Source organism: Artemia sp. Qi Xiang Cuo, chromosome 15 (assembly GCF_049724085.1).
Source record: "Artemia sp. Qi Xiang Cuo chromosome 15, ASM4972408v1, whole genome shotgun sequence".
NCBI classification, from domain to species: Eukaryota; Metazoa; Arthropoda; class Branchiopoda; order Anostraca; family Artemiidae; genus Artemia; species Artemia sp. Qi Xiang Cuo.
The window spans coordinates 34,451,218-34,473,744 of NC_142808.1; the positions used below are offsets into that span (position 1 = coordinate 34,451,218).

Sequence of the window (22,527 nt, forward strand, 5' to 3'; positions counted from 1 at the left end):
AACAGCCCCCTAAACATTTCCTGAAAACTTAACCTTAATACCCTTAGCACTTAACCAAAAACAATCTTTATTTGAAGCTATAGTTTTTGATTCCTCATATCATAAAAAAGAAGAAAAAGTCACCATCATAAACAAGATTCGTGACAAAACAAATGAATGTGGATTGACAGTTTAAAGAACAGGTTAAGGGAATTCAGTTGAAACTTCGGGGAATGTGGAGGGTAATAGTTGCTTGCACAGTTTAGCAGAAATCATGTAGCAGGTTCAGTGTGGCATGCACAGTAGTAACAGAAATCGTAGTAGCAATAGTACTGGTAGTAAGATGCTTGTAGTGACTATTGGTTAGTTCAGAAAGCCTCTCAACATAACCTGAAAATTTCATCTTAATGGTCAAAGCCATTACTGAGATATTGTTGCTACACTCTTTTGACAATCCACTTGCACATAGCGTGTTTTCATTTAGTTCACCAGCCCCCTAAAAATTCCCTGAAAACTTAACCTTAATACCCTTAGCACTTAACCAAAAACAATCTTTATTTGAAGCTATAGTTTTTGATTCCTCATATCATAAAAAAGAAGAAAAAGTCACCATCATAAACAGGATTCGGGACAAAACAAATGAATGTGGATTGACAGTTTAAAGAAAAGGTTAAGGGAATTCAGTTGAAACTTCGGGGCATGTGGAGGGTAATAGTTGCTTGCCCAGTTTAGCAGAAGTCATGTAGCAGGTTCAGTGTGGCATGCACAGTAGTAACAGAAATCGTAGTAGCAGTAGTACTGGTAGTAAGATGCTTGTAGGGACTATTGGTTAGTTCAGAATGCCTCTCAACATAACCTGAAAATTTCATCTTAATGGTCAAAGCCATTACTGAGATATTGTTGCTACACCCTTTTGACAATCCACTTGCACATAGCGTGTTTTCATTTAGTTCAACAGCCCCCTAAACATTCCCTGAAAACTTAACCTTAATACCCTTAGCACTTAACCAAAAACAATCTTTATTTGAAGCAATGGTTTTTGATTCCTCATATCATAAAAAAGAAGAAAAAGTCACCATCATAAACAAGATTCGTGACAAAACAAATGAATGTGAATTGACAGTTTAAAGAAAAGGTTAAGGGAATTCAGTTGAAACTTCGGGGCATGTAGAGGGTAATAGTTGGTTGCACAGTTTAGCAGAAATCATGTAGCAGGTTCAGTGTGGCATGCAGAGTAGTAACAGAAATCGTGGTAGCAGTAGTACTGGTAGTAAGATGCTTGTAGTGACGATTGGTTAGTTCAGGATGCCTCTCAACATAACCTGAAAATTTCATCTTAATGGTCAAAGCCATTACTGAGATATTGTTACTACACCCTTTTGACAATCCACTTGCAAATAGCGTGTTTTCATTTAGTTCAACAGCCCCCTAAACATATAGCCCTCTAAACCAATAGTCACTACAAGCATCTTACAACCAGTACTACTGCTACTACGATTTCTGTTACTACTGTGCATGCCACACTGTATTCTTGCTACACCCTTTTGACAATCCACTTGCACATAGCGTGTTTTCATTTAGTTCAACAGCCCCCTAAACATTCCCTGAAAACTTAACCTTAATACCCTTAGCACTTAACCAAAAACAATCTTTATTTGAAGCTATAGTTTTTGATTCCTCATATCATAAAAAAGAAGAAAAAGTCACCATCATAAACAAGATTCGTGACAAAACAAATGAATGTGGATTGACAGTTTAAAGAACAGGTTAAGGGAATTCAGTTGAAACTTCGGGGAATGTGGAGGGTAATAGTTGCTTGCACAGTTTAGCAGAAATCATGTAGCAGGTTCAGTGTGGCATGCACAGTAGTAACAGAAATCGTAGTAGCAGTAGTACTGGTAGTAAGATGCTTGTAGAGACTATTGGTTAGTTCAGGATGCCTCTCAACATAATCTGAAAATTTCATCTTAATGGTCAAAGCCATTACTGAGATATTCTAGCTACACCCTTTTGACAATCCACTTGCACATAGCGTGTTTTCATTTAGTTCAACAGCCCCCTAAACATTCCCTGAAAACTTAACCTTAATACCCTTAGCACTTAACCAAAAACAATCTTTATTTGAAGCTATAGTTTTTGATTCATCATATCATAAAAAAGAAGAAAAAGTCACCATCATAAACAAGATTCGTGACAAAACAAATGAATGTGGATTGATAGTTTAAAGAAAAGGTTAAGGGAATTCAGTTGTAACTTCGGGGCATGTGGAGGGTAATAGTTGCTTGCACAGTTTAGCAGAAATCATGTAGCAGGTTCAGTGTGGCATGTACAGTAGTAACAGAAATCGTAGTAGCAGTAGTACTGGTAGTAAGATGCTTGTAGTGACTATTGGTTAGTTAAGGATGCCTCTCAACATAACCTGAAAATTTCACCTTAATGGTCAAAGCCATTACTGAGATATTGTTTTTACACCCTTTTGACAATCCACTTGCATATAGCGTGTTTTCATTTATTCAACAGCCCCCTAAACATTCCCTGAAAATTTAACCTTAATTACCTTAGCACTTAACCAAAAACAATCTTTATTTGAATTTTGATTCTTTATTTGATTCCTCATATCATAAAAAAGAAGAAAAAGTCACCATCATAAACAAGATTCGTGACAAAACAATTGAATGTGGATTGACAGTTTAAAGAAAAGGTTAAGGGAATTCGGTTGAAACTTCGGGGCATGTGGAGGGTAATAGTTGCTTGCACAGTTTAGCAGAAATCATGTAGAAGGTTCAGTGTGGCATGCACAGTAGTAACAGAAATCGTAGTAGCAGTAGTACTGGTAGTAAGATGCTTGTAGGGACTATTGGTTAGTTGAGGATGCCTCTCAACATAACCTGAAAATTTCATCTTAATGGTCAAAGTTTAAAGATTGACAGTTTAAAGAACAGGTTAAGGGAATTCAGTTGAAACTTCGGGGAATGTGGAGGGTAATAGTTGCTTGCACAGTTTAGCAGAAATCATGTAGCAGGTTCAGTGTGGCATGCACAGTAGTAACAGAAATCGTAGTAGCAGTAGTACTGGTAGTAAGATGCTTGTAGAGACTATTGGTTAGTTCAGGATGCCTCTCAACATAATCTGAAAATTTCATCTTAATGGTCAAAGCCATTACTGAGATATTCTAGCTACACCCTTTTGACAATCCACTTGCACATAGCGTGTTTTCATTTAGTTCAACAGCCCCCTAAACATTCCCTGAAAACTTAACCTTAATACCCTTAGCACTTAACCAAAAACAATCTTTATTTGAAGCTATAGTTTTTGATTCATCATATCATAAAAAAGAAGAAAAAGTCACCATCATAAACAAGATTCGTGACAAAACAAATGAATGTGGATTGATAGTTTAAAGAAAAGGTTAAGGGAATTCAGTTGTAACTTCGGGGCATGTGGAGGGTAATAGTTGCTTGCACAGTTTAGCAGAAATCATGTAGCAGGTTCAGTGTGGCATGTACAGTAGTAAGAGAAATCGTAGTAGCAGTAGTACTGGTAGTAAGATGCTTGTAGTGACTATTGGTTAGTTAAGGATGCCTCTCAACATAATTTGAAAATTTCATCTTAATGGTCAAAGCCATTACTGAGATATTGTTTCTGCACCCTTTTGACAATCAACTTGCATATAGCGTGTTTTCATTTATTCAACAACCCCCTAAACATTCCCTGAAAATTTAACCTTAATTACCTTAGCACTTCACCAAAAACAATCTTTATTTGAATTTTGATTCTTTATTTGATTCCTCATATCATAAAAAAGAAGAAAAAGTCACCATCATAAACAAGATTCGTGACAAAACAATTGAATGTGGATTGACAGTTTAAAGAAAAGGTTAAGGGAATTCGGTTGAAACTTCGGGGCATGTGGAGGGTAATAGTTGCTTGCACAGTTTAGCAGAAATCATGTAGCAGGTTCAGTGTGGCATGCACAGTAGTAACAGAAATCGTAGTAGCAGTAGTACTGGTAGTAAGATGCTTGTAGGGACTATTGGTTAGTTGAGGATGCCTCTCAACATAACCTGAAAATTTCATCTTAATGGTCAAAGCCATTACTGAGATATTCTAGCTACACCCTTTTGACAATCCACTTGCACATAGCGTGTTTTCATTTAGTTCAACAGCCCCCTAAACATTCCCTGAAAACTTAACCTTAATACCCTTAGCACTTAACCAAAAACAATCTTTATTTGAAGCTATAGTTTTTGATTCCTCATATCATAAAAAAGAAGAAAAAGTCACCATCATAAACAAGATTCGTGACAAAACAAATGAATGTGGATTGACAGTTTAAAGAAAAGGTTAAGGGAATTCAGTTGAAACTTCGGGGCATGTGGAGGGTAATAGTTGCTTGCACAGTTTAGCAGAAGTCATGTAGCAGGTTCAGTGTGGCATGCACAGTAGTAACAGAAATCGTAGTAGCAGTAGTACTGGTAGTAAGATGCTTGTAGGGACTATTGGTTAGTTCAGAATGCCTCTCAACATAACCTGAAAATTTCATCTTAATGGTCAAAGCCATTACTGAGATATTGTTGCTACACCCTTTTGACAATCCACTTGCACATAGCGTGTTTTCATTTAGTTCAACAGCCCCCTAAACATTCGCTGAAAACTTAACCTTAATACCCTTAGCACTTAACCAAAAACAATCTTTATTTGAAGCTATAGTTTTTTATTCTCATATCATAAAAAAGAAAAAAAAATCATCATCATAAACAAGATTAGTGACAAAACCAGCGAATGTGGATGGATAATTTAAAGGAAGGTTAAGGGAATTCAGTTGAAACTTTCGGGGCATGTGGAGGGTGATAGTTGCTTAATCATATTTCAGCAATCTTGGTTGTGATGGTAATTTGTTTTTCTTTTTTATGATATAAGCTCGAAAAATACAAAAAAAACCCATTGCTCGAAAAAAAAACCGAAAAAATACATGGCTCGAAATAAGGATTGTTTTCAGTTAAGTGCTAATTATGTTCTAGTCTTTAGAAGGCCGCAAGAGGCATCAGCCCCAATCTCTTCGTTTCTGCTCGTTTTAAGTTTGACTAGGTTATTTATTGTATTTTCCGTCTGTTCTGGGTTTCATTTATATACTGTAACTGGTTTATGGTATTTTTATGCTGAAAAAATTATTTAACGTTATTACTGTCCATCTTTAGTTTAATGTACCTCTTTACTTTTCTTTGGTAACTTCTTCTGTGGAAAACGTTTTGTATAATTAATTAACGAAGAAGAAACCACAATTAAGATCGCTTGTTCAGTAATTTCTATTAAAAACTAAATATTTACATTTCTTAGTATTCAAATAAAGGCCAATTTCCTGAAACAAAGCAAAAACAGGCTTAAACAGTTTAACCAGGCTAATTTCATAACAGTTAATTAAAGGCAAATCATCGACATATATACGATAGTATACAGAAATTAATAAAACCTGGAAAACAAGACGTAATAATGCGTTGCAACAGCGAAAACAGACGAGTGTTGAATTAATATGGCGACAGATACCCTCCCCCCTACTCAACTCTGGACCAGATTAGGATACTACCAAAAATATGTCTCCTGACCATTACAGAATATCCGAATTTGCATCCCAAAAACAAACAAAGAATTTACTCCAGTCTTGGTAAGAGCATGAAATAGCCGGCTACAACAAACCGATTGAAACGCTTTTGAAACATCCGATGAACAAAATGTTCTTCAGGACTATCCTACTCCGCTTTTAATAATAAAATAATAAGGACTCGACAAGTACGATGACATCCAATAGGCAGTCTAAAATCAAACTTAGATGACATATAATTTATTTTTAAAGGAATTTCTTGAAGCAAAACCCATTCATCAACAGAAAGGGGAGGCACACGGCCTTGCACAATCCTCGAAGGTGAGAAACAATAGCAAAAATTAGCAAGCCCATAGTAAAGTATAGAGGTCAATGCATTGAGAATCTAACTATACTGATTAATCCAAGGCATACTAAGAATCAGGTCGGCAAAACAGGGTGAAATGAATTTTCTAATGTTAGTCACTTGTGTTCTCTGCTATATAAGTATGGAGCAACCTGGCTCAATAGTAACCAAAACTCTAAAAAACGGGATTTGACATTAATGAAATTTAGCCATTAAAAGTTACAAGCCTGAGAAAATTTGCCTTATTTTCGAAAAAAGGGGGAAACAGCCCCTAAAAACACAAAATGTTAATGAAAATCACACCATCAGATTCAGCATATCAGAGAACCCTATTGTAGAGGTTTAAAGCTCCTATCTTCAAAATGTGGAATTTTGTATTTTTGTCAGAAGGAAGATCACAGATGCGTGTTTATTTGTTTTTTTTTCCCAGGGGTAATCGTACCGACCCAGCGGTCCTAGAATATCATGAGACGGCTCATTCGAATAGAAATTAAAAGTTCTAGTGCTCTTTTTAAGTGGCCAAAAAAATTTGAGGGCAACTAGGCCCCCTCCAACACTCATGTTTTCCCAAAGTCACCGGATAAAAATTCTTAGATAGCCATCTTGTTCAGCATAGTAGAAAAATCTATTAACTAGGTCTTTGAGGATGAATTAATCCCCAACAGTCCCCGGGGTAAGGGCTGCAAGTTATGAACTTTGCCCATTATTTACATATAGTATTGGTTATTGGGAAGTATACAAGTGTTTTTCAGGGGGGATTTTTCTGGTGGGGAGTGGTAGAGGGGAGAAGGTTACGTTGGAGTATCTGTCCCTGAAGAATTCTTCATGGGGGAAGAGAATTTTCCATGAAGGGCACGACGGACTTCCCAGAAAAATTTAAAAAACGATCAGAAATCAAATAAAAAAACAAGTTTGTTCGACTGAAAGTAAGGAGTAACATTAAAACTTAAAACGAACAGATATTATTACGTAAATAAGGGGGTTCGACCCCTCGTCAATACCTCACTCTTTACGCTAAAGTTATTTATTCTAATTAAACAATCATTGTGATTCAGGAGTCATTATTTCTGGTCTTGAGAAGTTATGGGGGTTGTCAAAGACATAATTTCCAGACCTTTCAAGTACACGGAACAAAATGGCTATCTCAAAATTTTAATTGGATATTTTTTGGGAATTAATGGGCGTGGGGGGAGGGCTTGCTGCCCTCCAATCACTTTTGACTAATAAAAAGATCACTAGCCCTTTCAATTTCCAATCGAACGAGCTTTTTTCGAAGTTTCTATGACAACAAATGGCCATCTCAAAATTTATATCAGAAGCATCTCAGGAAAATACGAGATTTGCGGGGAGGGGTATCAATCCTCCGATCACTCTGAATCTTAAAAAGGGCTCTAGAACTACTCATTACCAATCCAACGAGCCCCTCCGAAGTTTATACGATCACCCTTTCTATCTATACGTTATATGCCCAAGGGCTTAACTTACCTTGCCCTGAGGACTGTGGGGTTGGGTTGTCATCCTCAAAAACATAATTTTTGGGCCTTTCAATTGCATTGAAAAAAATAGTTATCTCAAAATTTGATTGGATGAGTTTGGGAAAATGGTGGGCGTGGGAGGGGGTAGTTGCCCTCCAATCACTTTCGATTATTAAAAAGGGCACTGGCCCGTTCAATTTCCAATCGAATGAGGTACTTTCGAAGTTCCTACGACAACAAATGGCCATCTCAAAATTTCTACCAGATGTATTTCTGGAAAATACGGGGTGGGGGGGGGGGGTATCTACTATTAAAATGGGCACTGACCCTTTCAATTTCCAATCGAACGAGCTGTTTTCGAAATTTCTACGACAACAAATGACCATCGCAAAATTTCTATCAGATGCATTTCAGGAATATGCGATGTGGTGTGTGTGTAAGTGGGGGGGGGGGTATTCACGATCAGATCACTCTTGATCTTAAAAAGATCAGTAGAACTTCTGATTACCAATCCAATTTGCCCCCTCCAAAGTTTATACGATCACCCTTTCTATATATACCTTATATGCCTCCACGGCATTACTTAAACCCTTGCCCTGAGGGCTGTGGGGGGTTGTCATCCTCAAAAACATAATTTCCGGACCTTTCAATTAAGTTAAAAAAATCTCAAAATTTTGATTGAATGTGTTTGGGGAAATAGTGGGCATGAGAGGGGGTTAGTTGCCCTCCACTAACTTTCGACTATTAAAAAGGACACTGGCTCTTTCAATATTCAATCAAATCAGCTGTTTTCGAAGTTTCTTCGTCAGAACATGGCCATCTCAAAATTTCTAGCAGATACATTTCAGGAAAACACGATGTGTGTGTGTGGGGGGGGGGTATCCACCCTACGATCGCTTTGAATCTTAAAAAGAGCACTAGAACTTCTGATTACCAATCCAATGAGCCCCCTCCGAAGTTTACATAACCCTTTCTATATATATATACCTTGTATGCCCCTAGGGCATAACTTACAACCCTTACCATGAGGGCTCTGGGAGAGGGAGGGGGGTTGTCATCCTCAAGGACATAATTTCCGGACCTTTCAATTACGTTGAACAAAATCTCAAAATCTTTATTGCATGTGTTTGGGGAAATAATGGGCGTGGAGGGGGGTTAGATGCGCTCCAATCACTTTTGACTATTGAAAAAGGCACTAGCCTTTTCAATTTCCAATCGAATGAGCTGTTTTCGAAATTTCTACAGCAACAAATGACAATCTCAAAATTTCTATCAGAAACATTTCGGGAAATTACGAGGTGTGGGGGGATTCACCCTCCGATCACTCTGAATCTTAAAAAGGGCACTAAAACTGCTGATTACCAATCCAATAAGCCCCTCAGAAGTTTATACGAGCACCCTTTCTATGAACCTTATATGCTCCCAGTAAAACCCTTGCCTTGAGGGTTGAAGGGGAGTTGTCATCCTCAAAAACGTAATTTTCGGACCTTTTAACTACGTTGAACAAAATGGCTATCTCAAAATTTTGATTGGATATGTTAGGGAAATGGTGGGCGTGGGAGGGGGGTTAGTTGAAACAACCACTTTCGACAATTAAAAAGAGCACTAACCCTTTCAATTTCCAAACGAAAAAGCTTTTTTCGAAGTTTCTGCGACAAGAAATGAAAATCTAAAAATTTCGAAATGGTGGGCGTGGGAGGGGGGGGGGGGTCAGCTACCCTCCAATCACTTTTGACTATTGAAAGGGGCACTAACCCTTTCAATTTGCAATCGAATCAGCCTTTTTCCATGTTTCACCGACATTAAATGGCCATCTCAAAAGTTCTATCAGATGCATTTCGGAAAATACAACGTGTGGGGGGAGGGTATCCACCCTCCCATCTCTCTGAATCTCAAAAGGGCACTAAAACTTATGATTATCAATCTAATAATCCCCTCTGAAGTTTATTCGATCATCATTTCTATATATAAACCTTATCCCTCAGGGCGTAACTTACAGCCCTTGTCCTGAGGGTTGTAGGGGAAATGTCATGCTCGAATACATAATTTCCGGACCTTTCAACTACGTTGAAAAAAATGGCTGTCTCAAAATTTTGATTGAATGTGTTTGGAGAAATTGTGGGCGTGGGAGGGGGTTCGTTGCCGTCAAATCATTTTCGGCTTTAAAAAGGCCACTAGCCCCTTCAATTTTCAATCGAATGAGCTCTTTTTGAAGTTTATACGACAACTCCTTCGATACGAAGTGCCCTGGTCTAAAAAATAAAATAAAATGAAAATAAATAAATAATAAGACATTGTGCCCACATCGCTCTTTACTTAGGCAGCGCTATTCCACTGCCTATGGTGTCATAAAACTCTTGGAATAATGCTTTAAAAACATCTTATTTGAAAGAATCATTTAACTAAACATTGCACCCTTCAAAATACTCCCCATGAACTGTATTGTACTTCTGTATTTGGCTTTTTCAGCCTTTCTCACGAAGTTGTTCCTCTATTACCCCCGATCAGGACCGTATCCAAGTTCTTTGTTCAAGGGGCGAAGGATGCCAAACAACTTTTGTTCTAAAGGGGGCACCAAAATCACAAAGAAGAAGGGATTGAAGTCCCATGAAATTTCTCTAACGGTCTCACATAAGCGTTTTTACCCCACTTTTAAGAGTAGTTTAAGAGGCTGAAGAATATTTTTTTAAGGGCTATTGTTCTTTTCACCTGAATTTTCATCACCAATTTACCAGTATAAAAAACATTTCTTTGGAGGAGAGGTATTTTGCACTAGGTATCCCCCCCCCTGGATACAGCCCTGTCCCTGAAAACGCCTCTAATGTTGATTATTGAATAGAATCCAAAGCCTTAAAATAGTTCAATTTCAATTTTTGGAATGAAAAACGTCAAAGAAGGTTGTATCTGGTAAATAGGGGGGGGGGGGTTTAAACTACTATTTTTACCGTTTCGGCTAAAAACCATTGATGATGATAGATTTGAGAGAGGGTGTATTGGTGTGGTAAAGAACCCACGACTAATTTTGCCACAGATCGGGCCCCTTTCTGCAAATTCTTTCGCACAGAAGCTTCATTACTTCCAGGTAATAAGCGAAACTAAATGCTCTGTCCTGAGGAGCCCATTCTTGGAGCTAAGTTCTGTACGAGTCAAAAGAAAACCATCGGCGTGGCCTGGATTTCTTATTTTAACGTCCTGCTTTTTTTTTACCCATGGCTCCTGTGGTTTTTCCCATTCCATAGCATGATTCTTAGTCTCAAAACTCTTCTCGTAAATCTAAGTTTCGCCTCCCGTAATCATGTTTTGAAAGATGTCTGAATTCTCCAACCAATCTTGACAAACACGAAAACGCTTCTCCTTTTGTTCAAAAGACAAGTGTTTGGGAACAATCTTCGCAAAAAGCTTTGACATCCCTAACTCTTGTGGGAGGATGAGACGCACTGTTTCTTGGCTGATTACGGAGACTTTAGCAAAATCTCTGGCCTTGAGCCGATAATTTCTTGCTAAAATGAATAATGCATAAAAAACATGCCGAACAGTGGAAAGTGGCCCCAAACACTCATCATACTTGGCTGAGATTCTGACCTCCCTGAGCAATCTCAGTCACGTGAACTTCTTTTCAGAAGTCGGTCATCGTAAACTGCTCTCATCATCTCAACAATTTCTTGTTTTCACCGCTTTTAAACCACGTTGAATCGATACTCTTAAAAATCACGATCGACTTTCTTTGTCATAATAGCAAAACACAAGCGCTCATGAACAGAGCTTCTTCCAAGACGACTCGGTCAAAAGCACAGAAAATATATGCCTGACTGCGTGAAATGTAAATAAACATTGGGTCATTGCTATCACTCAATTTATTGCAGTCACTCTCATAATAAAAATTCTGCAAATTTATTGTACAACTTTGACAATAAATCAAATTCTCCATTCGAAAAAAAAGAATTTTCACGCTTCCAAACATTTTAATTCGACATGTAGAAATATGTCTTTCATAAGCATTACCATTTTTGTGGAAAATTTGAAAAAATAAATGATCAGCTGCCATTTTAAAATACATTGACTCTCCTTTTTTTATTTAGATATAAAGGAAAAGGGAATAGAGAGATAAATGAAAAGGATCTGAAATAAAGGAAAAAGATCAAAAGTTACACTAGCAGCTTGACTGAGGTTAAGAGGAGATTAAACCGTAAAACGGATAGAAAATACCCTGTATAAGGATTAGGCTTTAGCCCCAAAAGTTGCCTTCAGAGAACTTCAACTTCTCTGATTTTGTAAGAGAGAAAAAAAAAGGAAACATGCCGATCAATTATATCAGGATTGCCAAATTTTTATTTTAGTCTGTAGAATTAAAATATTTTGAGTTGTTATTTTTTAGACAATCTCCTGTTTGAAAACACAAATATATACTAAAAAAAAAAACAATACTGATGAGTATGTTGATTTCAAGACGACTTAGCATCAATAATTAATCCAGTCTTAGGATTGGATGCACAACTTCTAAAGTTTATGCTCATTCTGTGCGTCTTTTATGTTTCCAGTAAAACAGTCAGTCCATCACAACATGTGAAAGCACTTTAGGGGTGACAGCGTTCTCTCTACTTAAATTAATATGTTTGTACTTTTGGTTTGAATCTCTTCGTTTACCTCAGTCAAGAAAAATAAGTTTCGTAACGAAGGACCCACTTATTTAATTCTCTCTTGGATTAAAAAATTATCCATTCATTAGGTTTAGTTTTACCAATCTATGAGCCTGAGGAAATGAGCCTGATTTTTTAAAAAGAAGAGAAAATACCCCCTAAAAGTCAAGGAATCTTGATGAAAATCGCACCGTCGGATTCAGCCTATCAGAGAACTTTGCTGTTGAGGTTCCAAGCTCCCATCTCGAAAAAATGTGAAATTTTGCATTTTTTCCAAAAGAAAGGTCACGGATGTGTGTTTATTTATTTATATTTTCCCCTAGGGATAATTGTATCGGACAATTAGACCTGGAATATCGGGAAAGAGCTCGTTAGAACGGAAATGAGAACGGAAAGTTCTAGTGCTTTTTTTAAGTGATAAAAAAGACTGGAGGACAATAGCCCCCTCCCATCCATTTTTTCCTCAAATTTGTCCGATCAAAATTTTGAGATAGCCATTTCGTTCAGCATAGCTGAAAAGCCCAGTTATTATGCCTTTGGAGATAACATGCCCCCTACAGCCCCTGGGGAAGGTTCTTTAAGTGATGAAATTTGCCAATCGTTTGCTTATAGTATTTGTTATTGGAAAGTATGCATACATTTTGTGGGTGGGATGGGGGAGGGTGAATTTTTGGGGGATGAACTTTTCAGGGGAAATTTTGCACTGGGGGAATTTGCCAAGTTACTATACAAAATATTACTATACAATATAAATATAGTATACAATACAATATAGTTACTATACAATATAAATATTTTTATTTGTCTTACTTTCTCTTTGCCAACTCAATTTAACATGAGGAGATGTTAATGGTAGTTGTCCAGGGCAAATTTTCACCGGGATTGAATTGTCTAGAGGGTGTTTCCGTGGAGGAGGAGTCAGATTTCCCAGCAATATTTAAAAAACGATCAGAAATTAACAAACAAAAAAACAAGTTTTCAACTAAACGGAAGGAGGAACATTAAAACTTTAAAAGAATAGAAATTATTTCGTATAAGAAGGGGGTTGCCTCCTCCTCAAAACCTCACTCTTTACTCTAAAGTTTGACTTTTTGTCCCAGATCTTCAAGAACAACTCCTGAAAAACAAGGGTCGGTAAATTAGGACCATGAGAAGCTTTTTTATATGCACTAAAAAAATTTAGCTTGAACAGCCAGGTATTGAGGAAGGTTTTATCCCCCTCATATGTGTAATACTTTCTGTTCACTTCTTCAAGTTTTAGTGTTGCTCCTTATCTTTAGCTGAAAAAAGCTTTTTTTATTTAATGTAGGTTAAGAATCGCCATTATCTGACTTTCAATTATTGCCCCTTCAAAATCGTCGCCTTCGTTTTGATCTGCAAATAGAAATGGAAATGATCTGCAAATGAAAACATATTACCGCCACTTTTACGAAAAAAAATAAATACAAATTAACACAAAAGATACAGTAAAGTGCCTACTGCACGCACTTACTGCTTTTCAAATTCATTTATGCCTTATAATCTTCGACCCTTGCGCTGGGTGCAAAAATTTTAGGGGCAAAAAATTTGAAAAAAATAATCTAATGTTAATAATCATTTTACAATTTTAGAAATTTTATTTTTATTACAATACATTAGATTGCAATACATTTTATTACAATACATTAGGGCGCAGTTAATAAATGAAATAATTAATAAATTAATAATTAATTAATAAAACGGAAATAAATTAAAAAATAAGAATAATCAAATAATAATAGTTGGATCAAAATAACAAATAATAACTGAATAATTTCAATAATGAAGAAAAAAATGATGAAAAAATAAATTATTAATTAATTGAAAATAAACAGGCCAGTCCATCTCAGGGTCTCCCAGATCATTTGCAGGCTCTCATACCCCTAATAAAAAATAAGTGCTTGTTGCTCCTACACAGGGAGCAACAAGCTCACGGATGGGGGGGGGGGCAAAAGATGAGTTTGAAGGAAAACAAAAATCATCAAAACTATGTAATATTTGGTTCAAAGAATCATCCTTGTTCTTCGCCCAATTAATGCTAAACCAGGATGCCGTTTATTACAGTTTTTTAAAGGGAAAGCTTAAAAAGGGGCGATCTAAAACTTATATTTAATGCCCTATTCTAATATAAAAAACACACGTTGACTTTTGTAATTTATATACCTAAGTCGTTATTAAATAATTAAAGAGCTATGAGAAAGCAAATCTATGCACGCATACACGCATCAAACAATAATTTGGATGTATATAAATATATACAATATATATACGTGCCATATATATATATATATATATATATATATATATATATATATATATATATATATATATATATATATATATATATATATATATATATAAATATATACGTGCATCCTAAAGCAGTGTAATTTACCTAATTAACACAAGTTTGCATTAATTAAACTTGCTCCTAACGTAAGTTTATCGGATCAACCTATTTTGTGCCCCCCCCTAAAAAATCCTGGATCCGCCCCTGAAACCATCATACCTATTCCACCAGCTGTTAAAAGAAAAAAAATTTCCTTATTTTCAAAAATTTCATGTCACCCCCGCCCCCTTTTTTTCTATAAAATCCTACATAGGCCAATCAGTTGAGTCCACGGTATATAAATAATAGATTAAGTCATAATTTGTATATATAATTAAAATATATACATATTTTGTTTACATAAACTGGAAATACGACGTCATGAAAAGAATAGCACTTGCATAAAATAGCAATGAGTAGCCAAAATGTTTCTCATGCATTTAAGTTACTTTTAAAAAACGGCAATCGCGAAAATCTTTTCATATCGTTAAGATATTTGCATTTATATTAGAAAGGGGAACATAGCACAAGGCTTAAGGTCCGAGCACAGAGAGGACCATCTACTTGAGCCAAAGGCCAGATGATTAGGCAGGATGCTAGGCAAACAGCCGATGAAACCAGATATACGTAGAACTGGATACTGGGTAGTAGATATATATGGGGTGTTTTTATCAAACTATCTATTCATTTCTTCTTCCAGTGAAATTTCAGCAACAACAATAGCGCTGAGAACCTGAAAATCGCTGCAAAATAATTGCGGATGCATAACTGTGGAGCAGAGACTACATAAATCCAAAAAATATAGACTAAAAATAAATGGAATCTTAAGTCATGATAGCAAGTCTGCGAGGGTCAGAGCCCTGAGTTTCCTCCCAGCAAGCGATGAAAGGCGATAAAATACTGGCTAAGCTGAGAGTGGCCATGACATCTAAAATTAATAGAAACTTTAGAGAAGTCAGTTTGAAAAAGTCCACAAAAAATTAAAACATAAGCCATGATAATTGAAACACTTAAGCAAACAAAAAAAAATCAAACAGATTGTTAGTACAATAATATTGAAAACGATATTGAATCTTCGTTTTATTTTTCCTGTTTCTTGTTGAATCATATCAAAAAAAAAAAAAAAAAAAAATCATAGTATCGTTTAATAGCTCTGTTTTTGCTTACCTGGAGTAGCAAATTTTGTCCCATCATTTTTGCGCAATCTGTTTAATTTGATCTTCGCTAAATGCATTTCTACTCTTTGTCTTGCTTTTTGCAAAGATGCACTCGCCCTAAAAGAAAATTTACCTGACAAACGTTTGCAAAAGCTGATAATTTCTAGTTGTGTCGAAAAAAAAAAGAACAATGCTAATCTGCTCTCCTAAGCACATAGACAGAAGACCTATATGTATTTCCTATTTTCATTAAACGAACGAAAGTCTATCTAACTCTTTCTAAAACTAAGTTAAAAACTAAATAAAGGTTTTCCTAGTCAATATTTATTATTTCACGTAAATGGAAGACTTTTTCCAATTAAGATTAACATACTTTAGTATCTAGTGAGGCTTCAAAATATCTCGGAAACCCAAACTTTTATATGTTTGACCTATCTGTAATCTATCTTAACACATCTATCATATCTTGGTCCATCTGCAACCTCTTCAGATAATTCAAAATAAGGCAATTATAATTCTGGGTACTTCTGTTCATCGCCTAGTGAGGCTTTAAAATCTCTCGGAAACCCAAACTTTATATGTTTTTCTCAGTACAATTAATCTCGAACAACTGAAAGACCTGCATACAGCGATGTGGTATTATGATATCTAATCTTTACCAAATTACTTCCGAGATCTGGGTACAATTGAGACTCTCACTTCTGCTGCCCACAACGTCCGCTCTAAAAAGTATCGCCTTCCCCAATTAAATCAGAAAGAGCTAGATTCTCAATCAGATACCAGATTCCTCATATTGTAAGTAAACTTAATTTCATAGATATGTTCCCAAGTTTCAAGAGCCGATTTTCTTAAAAAAAAAACATATTTCAAAGATAGCTCTTTGTCTGGATGTTGGGAATGATGAATAATAGATATTTGTATAAATTTTTGTGTGGTGTTCTCACGCTGGGGTGGCCTCCTCTGTTATCTCCTACCTTGTATAGGCCTACCTATATTTTTTTTTTCTATCCATTATTTTTTATTTCTGCATTTTCTTATCTCTATTTATGGCCGACGCATCGAGCCCTATTCCCCGTGGACCAGTTTAGAAAATTATTTGTCATATATTCTGTCAATAAAAGATCTTGTCTTGTCGTCTATAGCTCAAATACTAGTGAACTCAATTTTCTTTAGTATATAGCCTGCTAAAAACTAAGGTAAATATTTCAACTCCACCAAATTAATTTGAATTTTTCTCATGCTCGGACAAAAGTATTTCCAAAAAATTCTTAGAAACATTATTTTAACTCTCCTACAAATCAGCAAAATAAACCTTTTGTTTTGGGCAAAACTATGTTCGAGACGCTAAAGGGTGACACACAATATTGTTTCTTAATAAGCTATGTATAAGAAAAAAAAGTCATACGTTATTGAAAAATAATCTTAAATTGTAAACGCACACACACACATATATATACAAAGATAAAATCTACTTTAAGAGGTATGTTGATGCCTTCATCACTATTGTTGCCTTCATCATGATGCCTTCATCACTCATTGTCGAGGGTCATGGTTTCTGGAAATGTAACTTTTAGCCTAAGATTTTAGATTTGATTAAAATCAATTGGTTGCGGGCATTAGGCCATGAGTAATTGTATAAAACGCCATGAAAGGTAGTCCGGGTGAGAGGCGAATCTGGCATAAGCCCTTTTTAGGGTTACATAAAAATGAAGTCATTTCACATGTTGATAGATAAATCTATCATCCATCCGTCAGTACATCAATCCTTAGAGCAGAAATAAGGAAGTCGAAGAACTAAGGGATGAAAAATTGACTGATTTTGAGTTTACGCGTGATGGGCAAGGTCCATTGGACTTGTATGCAAAATGGGGAGGGGGCACTGAATTTGCTTGGGCTTACAGGCAAACAAGTGACCTAAGCCTAATAGGCATTGGCCGCTTGTAGTCTACAGATGGAATACCGTGTCATAGGATTGACAGCCTCACGCCTTAGCAGAAAGGAATAGCCCAGAAATAAGTAGTGTTTTTTTACCATTTGAACAACATATTAAAACATTGTCTAAAAATATTTTGGACAGCTTTCACTCATAAATTCAAAACGTTTCAAACTTATATGGGTATGAAGACAAATATTATTTTTGTGGGTTTTATCTTTTAATCACTCTGTACTTGTAAACAAAAGACCTATACTTTTTATTAAAAGGAGAACGTAAAAGCAACAATTTCGGGTTGTGCATGTGCAGGAGGAGCACCCCAGGGGGTAAAACAGGGATAGGGGAGCCAGATAAAAACCAAAGAAATAAAGAGAAAAATCTCCAGGAAAACAACTATATTTTAGTTTTTTTTTATTAAAAAATGGGTCACAAATTCAATTTTTGACCAATTAAATAATTAGTAAAGTTAATTTTGACAAAGCAACAATTTTGGGGTGTGCAACTTTCCATCTCAAGTAATGGGGAGTTCTCTGTGTCTATACATTCTTGTCCTTCTAACGCTCAGTGGCTAAGTCAGAAACTCAGAAGCATGGGGGCAAACAAAATACTTTTGGACGATATTCTTTACGAAAAATCTTAGACTTGGTCATAAAAGCTTAATAACGATAGGCTGAACTACTCTGTCAATCAGTATTTATATTCCCAAAGAATGGTTAAGGTGAGACTGACATGTCCTAAGGACATAAAAAAACCCGTATCCCAGGAATAGCTCTGCTAAACAGACCCTATGTAACAGAATAAGGTAAGAGGGTAAGAGACAGGTTGGTTGATCCATATTAAACTTCGATTACATAAAAAAAGAAACTTATTTAAAACTCTTTGGATTTTATGGTAGATCACAGAATAGAAGCTTTAAACAGAATGGAATGGTGGACAAGTTTCTGCGGAGTAACACTGCAACAAGTTCGAAGAAGTGGCTATTGACAAAGGATCTATTCTCCGTTGAGCTTATTACTGAAGTCTTAACCGCCCTTTGATTTTTTTTTTCTTTTTTTTGATGGTTAGCCCCTCTACTCACTCTCCACGATATAAATTTGTTTAATTTGGCTGCATCAAGCATTAGTTTAAAGAATAATTAATTTAACTTAATAATGATAGTAATTGCAAATGTTAGAGTTGATGTTTTTTTCTTCTTCAAGGGAATAATTTCTGCTGATCCAAGTAATAATTTTACAATGTATTATCGTAAAAAAATAACTAATCTGATTTAACTAAATAGGTTCCCTGAAGAGCAAAACGGGGAAAAAACCTATTTTGTTTCCTATTTGAGACGGAACCAAATATGTGCAAAAAAATGTTGATTTTGGTTTAACCTACTTTCTACCTTAATCGTTGAAGGGACAATAACAATTGAAAAGCCTTACTTTGTTGAAGATCGTCTTACAATTTTAGCAGATGTTGAGTTGCCAAAGGACGTAGAAGATGGAATGTCGTACATTGGAATTGAACGTTCGCTTCTTGAGCGATGCACTCTTCTAAACCAGCTGGCTATAAAAATAAATAACATAAATTTCTCTGATAGCCAGTGCGACAGCAGTGGCATAGCAAAGAGCAATGTGTTTATAATGCAGTGTTTTCTAACCAGAAGTCATCATATAAAACAGATGGTCGTCTAAATCTCCAAGGTACCTATTTTAATCAGTAAAAAATAAAAGAAAAAAAAACATCAGGAGTGATACGATATGTGTATAGGCCATAAAAAAAAGCTCTTCTGAAATGTTTTTAATAAAAAAAAGGGAAATTAATGTTAGAATCAGAATCATACAGGGGCCTTCAACGGTGCTAGGTGTTTTCCTCCCGGATAATTCCTTCAACAGAAATCCCCCCCCCAGATATTTCCTCCCCATGGAAAGTTTCCCACACGCCAAATTGAGCAACAGCAGAGAAAGAACAAAGTGGGTACCTTAGAATGTCAATCATATGTCCTAAGGGGTAACAAAAGAAAAATATATAAAAATAGCATTAAAACAGGGGTTGGTTGGTCTCCAATCACTTTCGGCTTCAAATAAAGGACTAGAACTCTCAATTTCCGATCAAATGAGCATCCTCCAAAGTTTCTTCGTCCACGAAAGAGAAATATGGGATGAGGAAGGTGTAGCCCCTTCTATGCGGAATAACTCTGCTCATTTTGGGGTTTAATGTTACTCTCCACTTTCAAAATAACAGCCTTATTTTAGACCTTAGATCTGCCTGAGCCACCAGAGGCACCCAGGACATCCATGAGACTTCGCCAATCTTTTCTGAATTGGGCAGCTCCGTATATGCGTTCTCAATAGGGTTAAAGAGAAGCGTGGATACTGCGCAGATCAGACAGAAATGTTCGTCGCAAAGTGTTCCAAGGTCTTTCCCGTCTTCGACTTCCGTTTGCGTGCCAATGTACAGTGGCTTTTGGGATCTGAGTGTCATGCATTCGGAGAACATGGCCCAAGTATCTACACCTCCGAGCTCTAATGAGTCAGGTTTCAGCTGCATAAAGCAGCACCGCGATGACATTGCTGTTGAACAGGCGTAACTTAAGCCGGGTCGAGGAATTTTTCAACTTCCATATGCGCTTTAGCCTATTGAAGGCGGTGTCGCCTGACCTATTCTGGTCATTATTTCTTTGGATGTTGATCCCGTATTCTCCACTATGCTTCCACGGTAGCTGAATTCCACGATCTGCTTAATTTCCTCATTTCCACATCTGATATGAAGTGGGGAATCAGTAGTCGCCATTGTTTTGTTTTTGCTCGAATTTATTCTTAGACCAAGTTAGCTTGCTTTTTCGCTGACCCTATTTAGAAGCTCTTACAGACGTTGCTTGCAAGACTGTAGCATTGTAATGTCATCTGCAAAGTCTAGGTCACCAACTGATACTTCAGCAGAAAGTTTGATAACATTGGTTAACATTGATAACAGTTGCGGAGAATGAAGTCGACAATTATCACAAAAAGTAACGGCGACAGTACACAGCCTTGTTTGACGCCATATAAAATTCGAATGTATCGGGTTTGGCCCTTCGGATGTCTTGATGCAGCACTCGCTGTCCTCGTAAAGCGCTATGATAATTGCATTGATTTTACTTGGGATCCCGTATTAAAGAAGGATCTTCCACAAACTTGCCCGATCTAGAGAGTCGAAGGCCTTTTCAAAGTCTATAAAAATCAAGTAAAGCTTTGAGCGCATTCTGGATCCTCTTCAGAATGACATGACACAGTAGTTTTCCGGGGCCCGAAAGCAAGCTTATTCCTCGCCAGTTTCCTGGGATAGTGGCATCACCCTATTTGAACAGGCGTATTAGTATGCTGCGCATCCAATCAACTGGTACCTTTTCCTTTTCCCATATTGTAGCGAAGAAGGCGGTCCAGAATGTTATTAGTGCTGCAACTGAGACCTTTATCATCTCTGCTGATATACGGTCTTCGCCTGGGGATTTACCATTCTTCAATCTCTTGGCAGCTGGTAGAGTCTCTACAGCACTTGGCGGTTACACACTAATGTTTAAGGAGAAGGATGGCGTTGCGGAAATGTCGGGTGGCTCATCGGGTGATGGCCTATTGAGGAGTCTTTCAAAGCGGGATGGCCATTACTCATTCACTGCTGCTTGTTCGGTCACGAGTACGCCAGATGGGTCCCGAACTTGGCCGTTGATGGTATGCTTCTTTCTAACGATGTCACTTGCGATCTGATAAAGGGCTCTGGAATCTCCTCTCTTGGCTGCTTCCTCAGCATGTTTGGTTTTATTCTCGACCAGGGTTCGGTGGTCATTCCTTGGGCTCTTCTTTACGGCGTTGTCTTCTTCACGTTAGCTTACATTTTTTTATGATTATACAGCCGGGGGTTTGGCTTTGACAAAGGGTTTGTTTTATGAGTTTCCTCTCCCTTATGAGATTGCAAGTTCGGTCAGAGAGCCATTGGTTTTTAGGGCGTTTCTTGTACCCCAGTATTTCCGTCGCCACCGCATGGAAGGAGTTTTTCGCGGCTTCCCACAGTACTTCTTAGTCTGGATTTTCTGACGCGGAAAGTGATTCAAATCTACTTGAAAGTTCAATAACGAGGTTTCTTTTTACTGTGCTATGAAGTAGTTTATCCGAGTCAAAAGGTGGGTTTGGATGGGGTACCTGTTTAACATTTTTTTTTTTTTTCAGTATGACTTTGAATTTAGCATCCATTATGTTATGATCTGACCCTACATCCGCTCCTCTAAGTGAACGTACGTGCATTAGGCTAGTGTTCCATTTGCGACTCTCTAGGTAGTAGTCAATCTGATTTCTGGTGACGCCATTTGGAGAGGTCCAGGAATACTTGTGGATATCACGATGTTGAAACAAACTCTCACCAATAACTAGGTCATTCGAGAGCGCAAAAATTGATTAAAGGCTTGCCATTTTCGTTCCGATTACCGAGGCTATCACAACCCATAAATTGGGGGCAATATTCGCGGTCGTCACCAATTTTTGCATTGAAATCACCAACAAACAGGCGATGTCACGTCTAGGTATATCACTGGCAACTGACTACAGGGTTCTGGTAAATTTTTCCTTTACTTCATCGCTTGCTTCGTTTGTGGGTGCGTAACAGACCACAACAGACAGACACCACAGCTTAGACCGGAAATATTCCCAGAATTCAAGAGGAATTTTATATCAATTTCTACCTCCACCCCCTTCCTTAGAACTAATTCTATATTTATCTGAAGGCTCAATGAGAGTTAATATGATTTTCCGTTAATAAATGCTCATTCAAAGGAGCATACTCCGTCAAAGGACGCAATTATAATTTATAATCCATCAGCCAGCAAAGAGTTGGTTAAAAATTAGTTGATTTTGAATCGTAAACAAAAAGTGAACGGCGTTGAACCAAAGCACAACTAGTAGCATTAGATTAATAAAAAAAAGAATAAAAATGAACAAACAGTTTCGAAAAATCGAATGCTGCTTCTACTGTGAGCGAGACAAATAGAGAAAACTATCAGTTCACAATCCCAGAAGTTAGAAAACTTGTCTAACGGGCGG

The 22,527-nt window shown here is 36.9% G+C and overlaps 1 protein-coding gene across 2 annotated transcripts in view; it reads right to left on the reverse strand.

Annotated features, from left to right (window-relative positions):
- unc80 (unc80, NALCN channel complex subunit) overlaps positions 1-22,527 on the reverse strand; it is a 380,168-nt gene that overhangs the window by 158,013 nt on the left and 199,628 nt on the right. For both annotated transcript variants that reach the window (XM_089101793.1, XM_089101792.1), the window contains 2 exons: positions 18,898-19,021; positions 15,551-15,657 (listed from right to left, as the gene is read on the reverse strand). In XM_089101793.1, the coding sequence (XP_088957919.1) occupies positions 15,551-15,657; positions 18,898-19,021 (231 nt within the window). The remainder of the gene's footprint in view (positions 1-15,550; positions 15,658-18,897; positions 19,022-22,527) is intronic.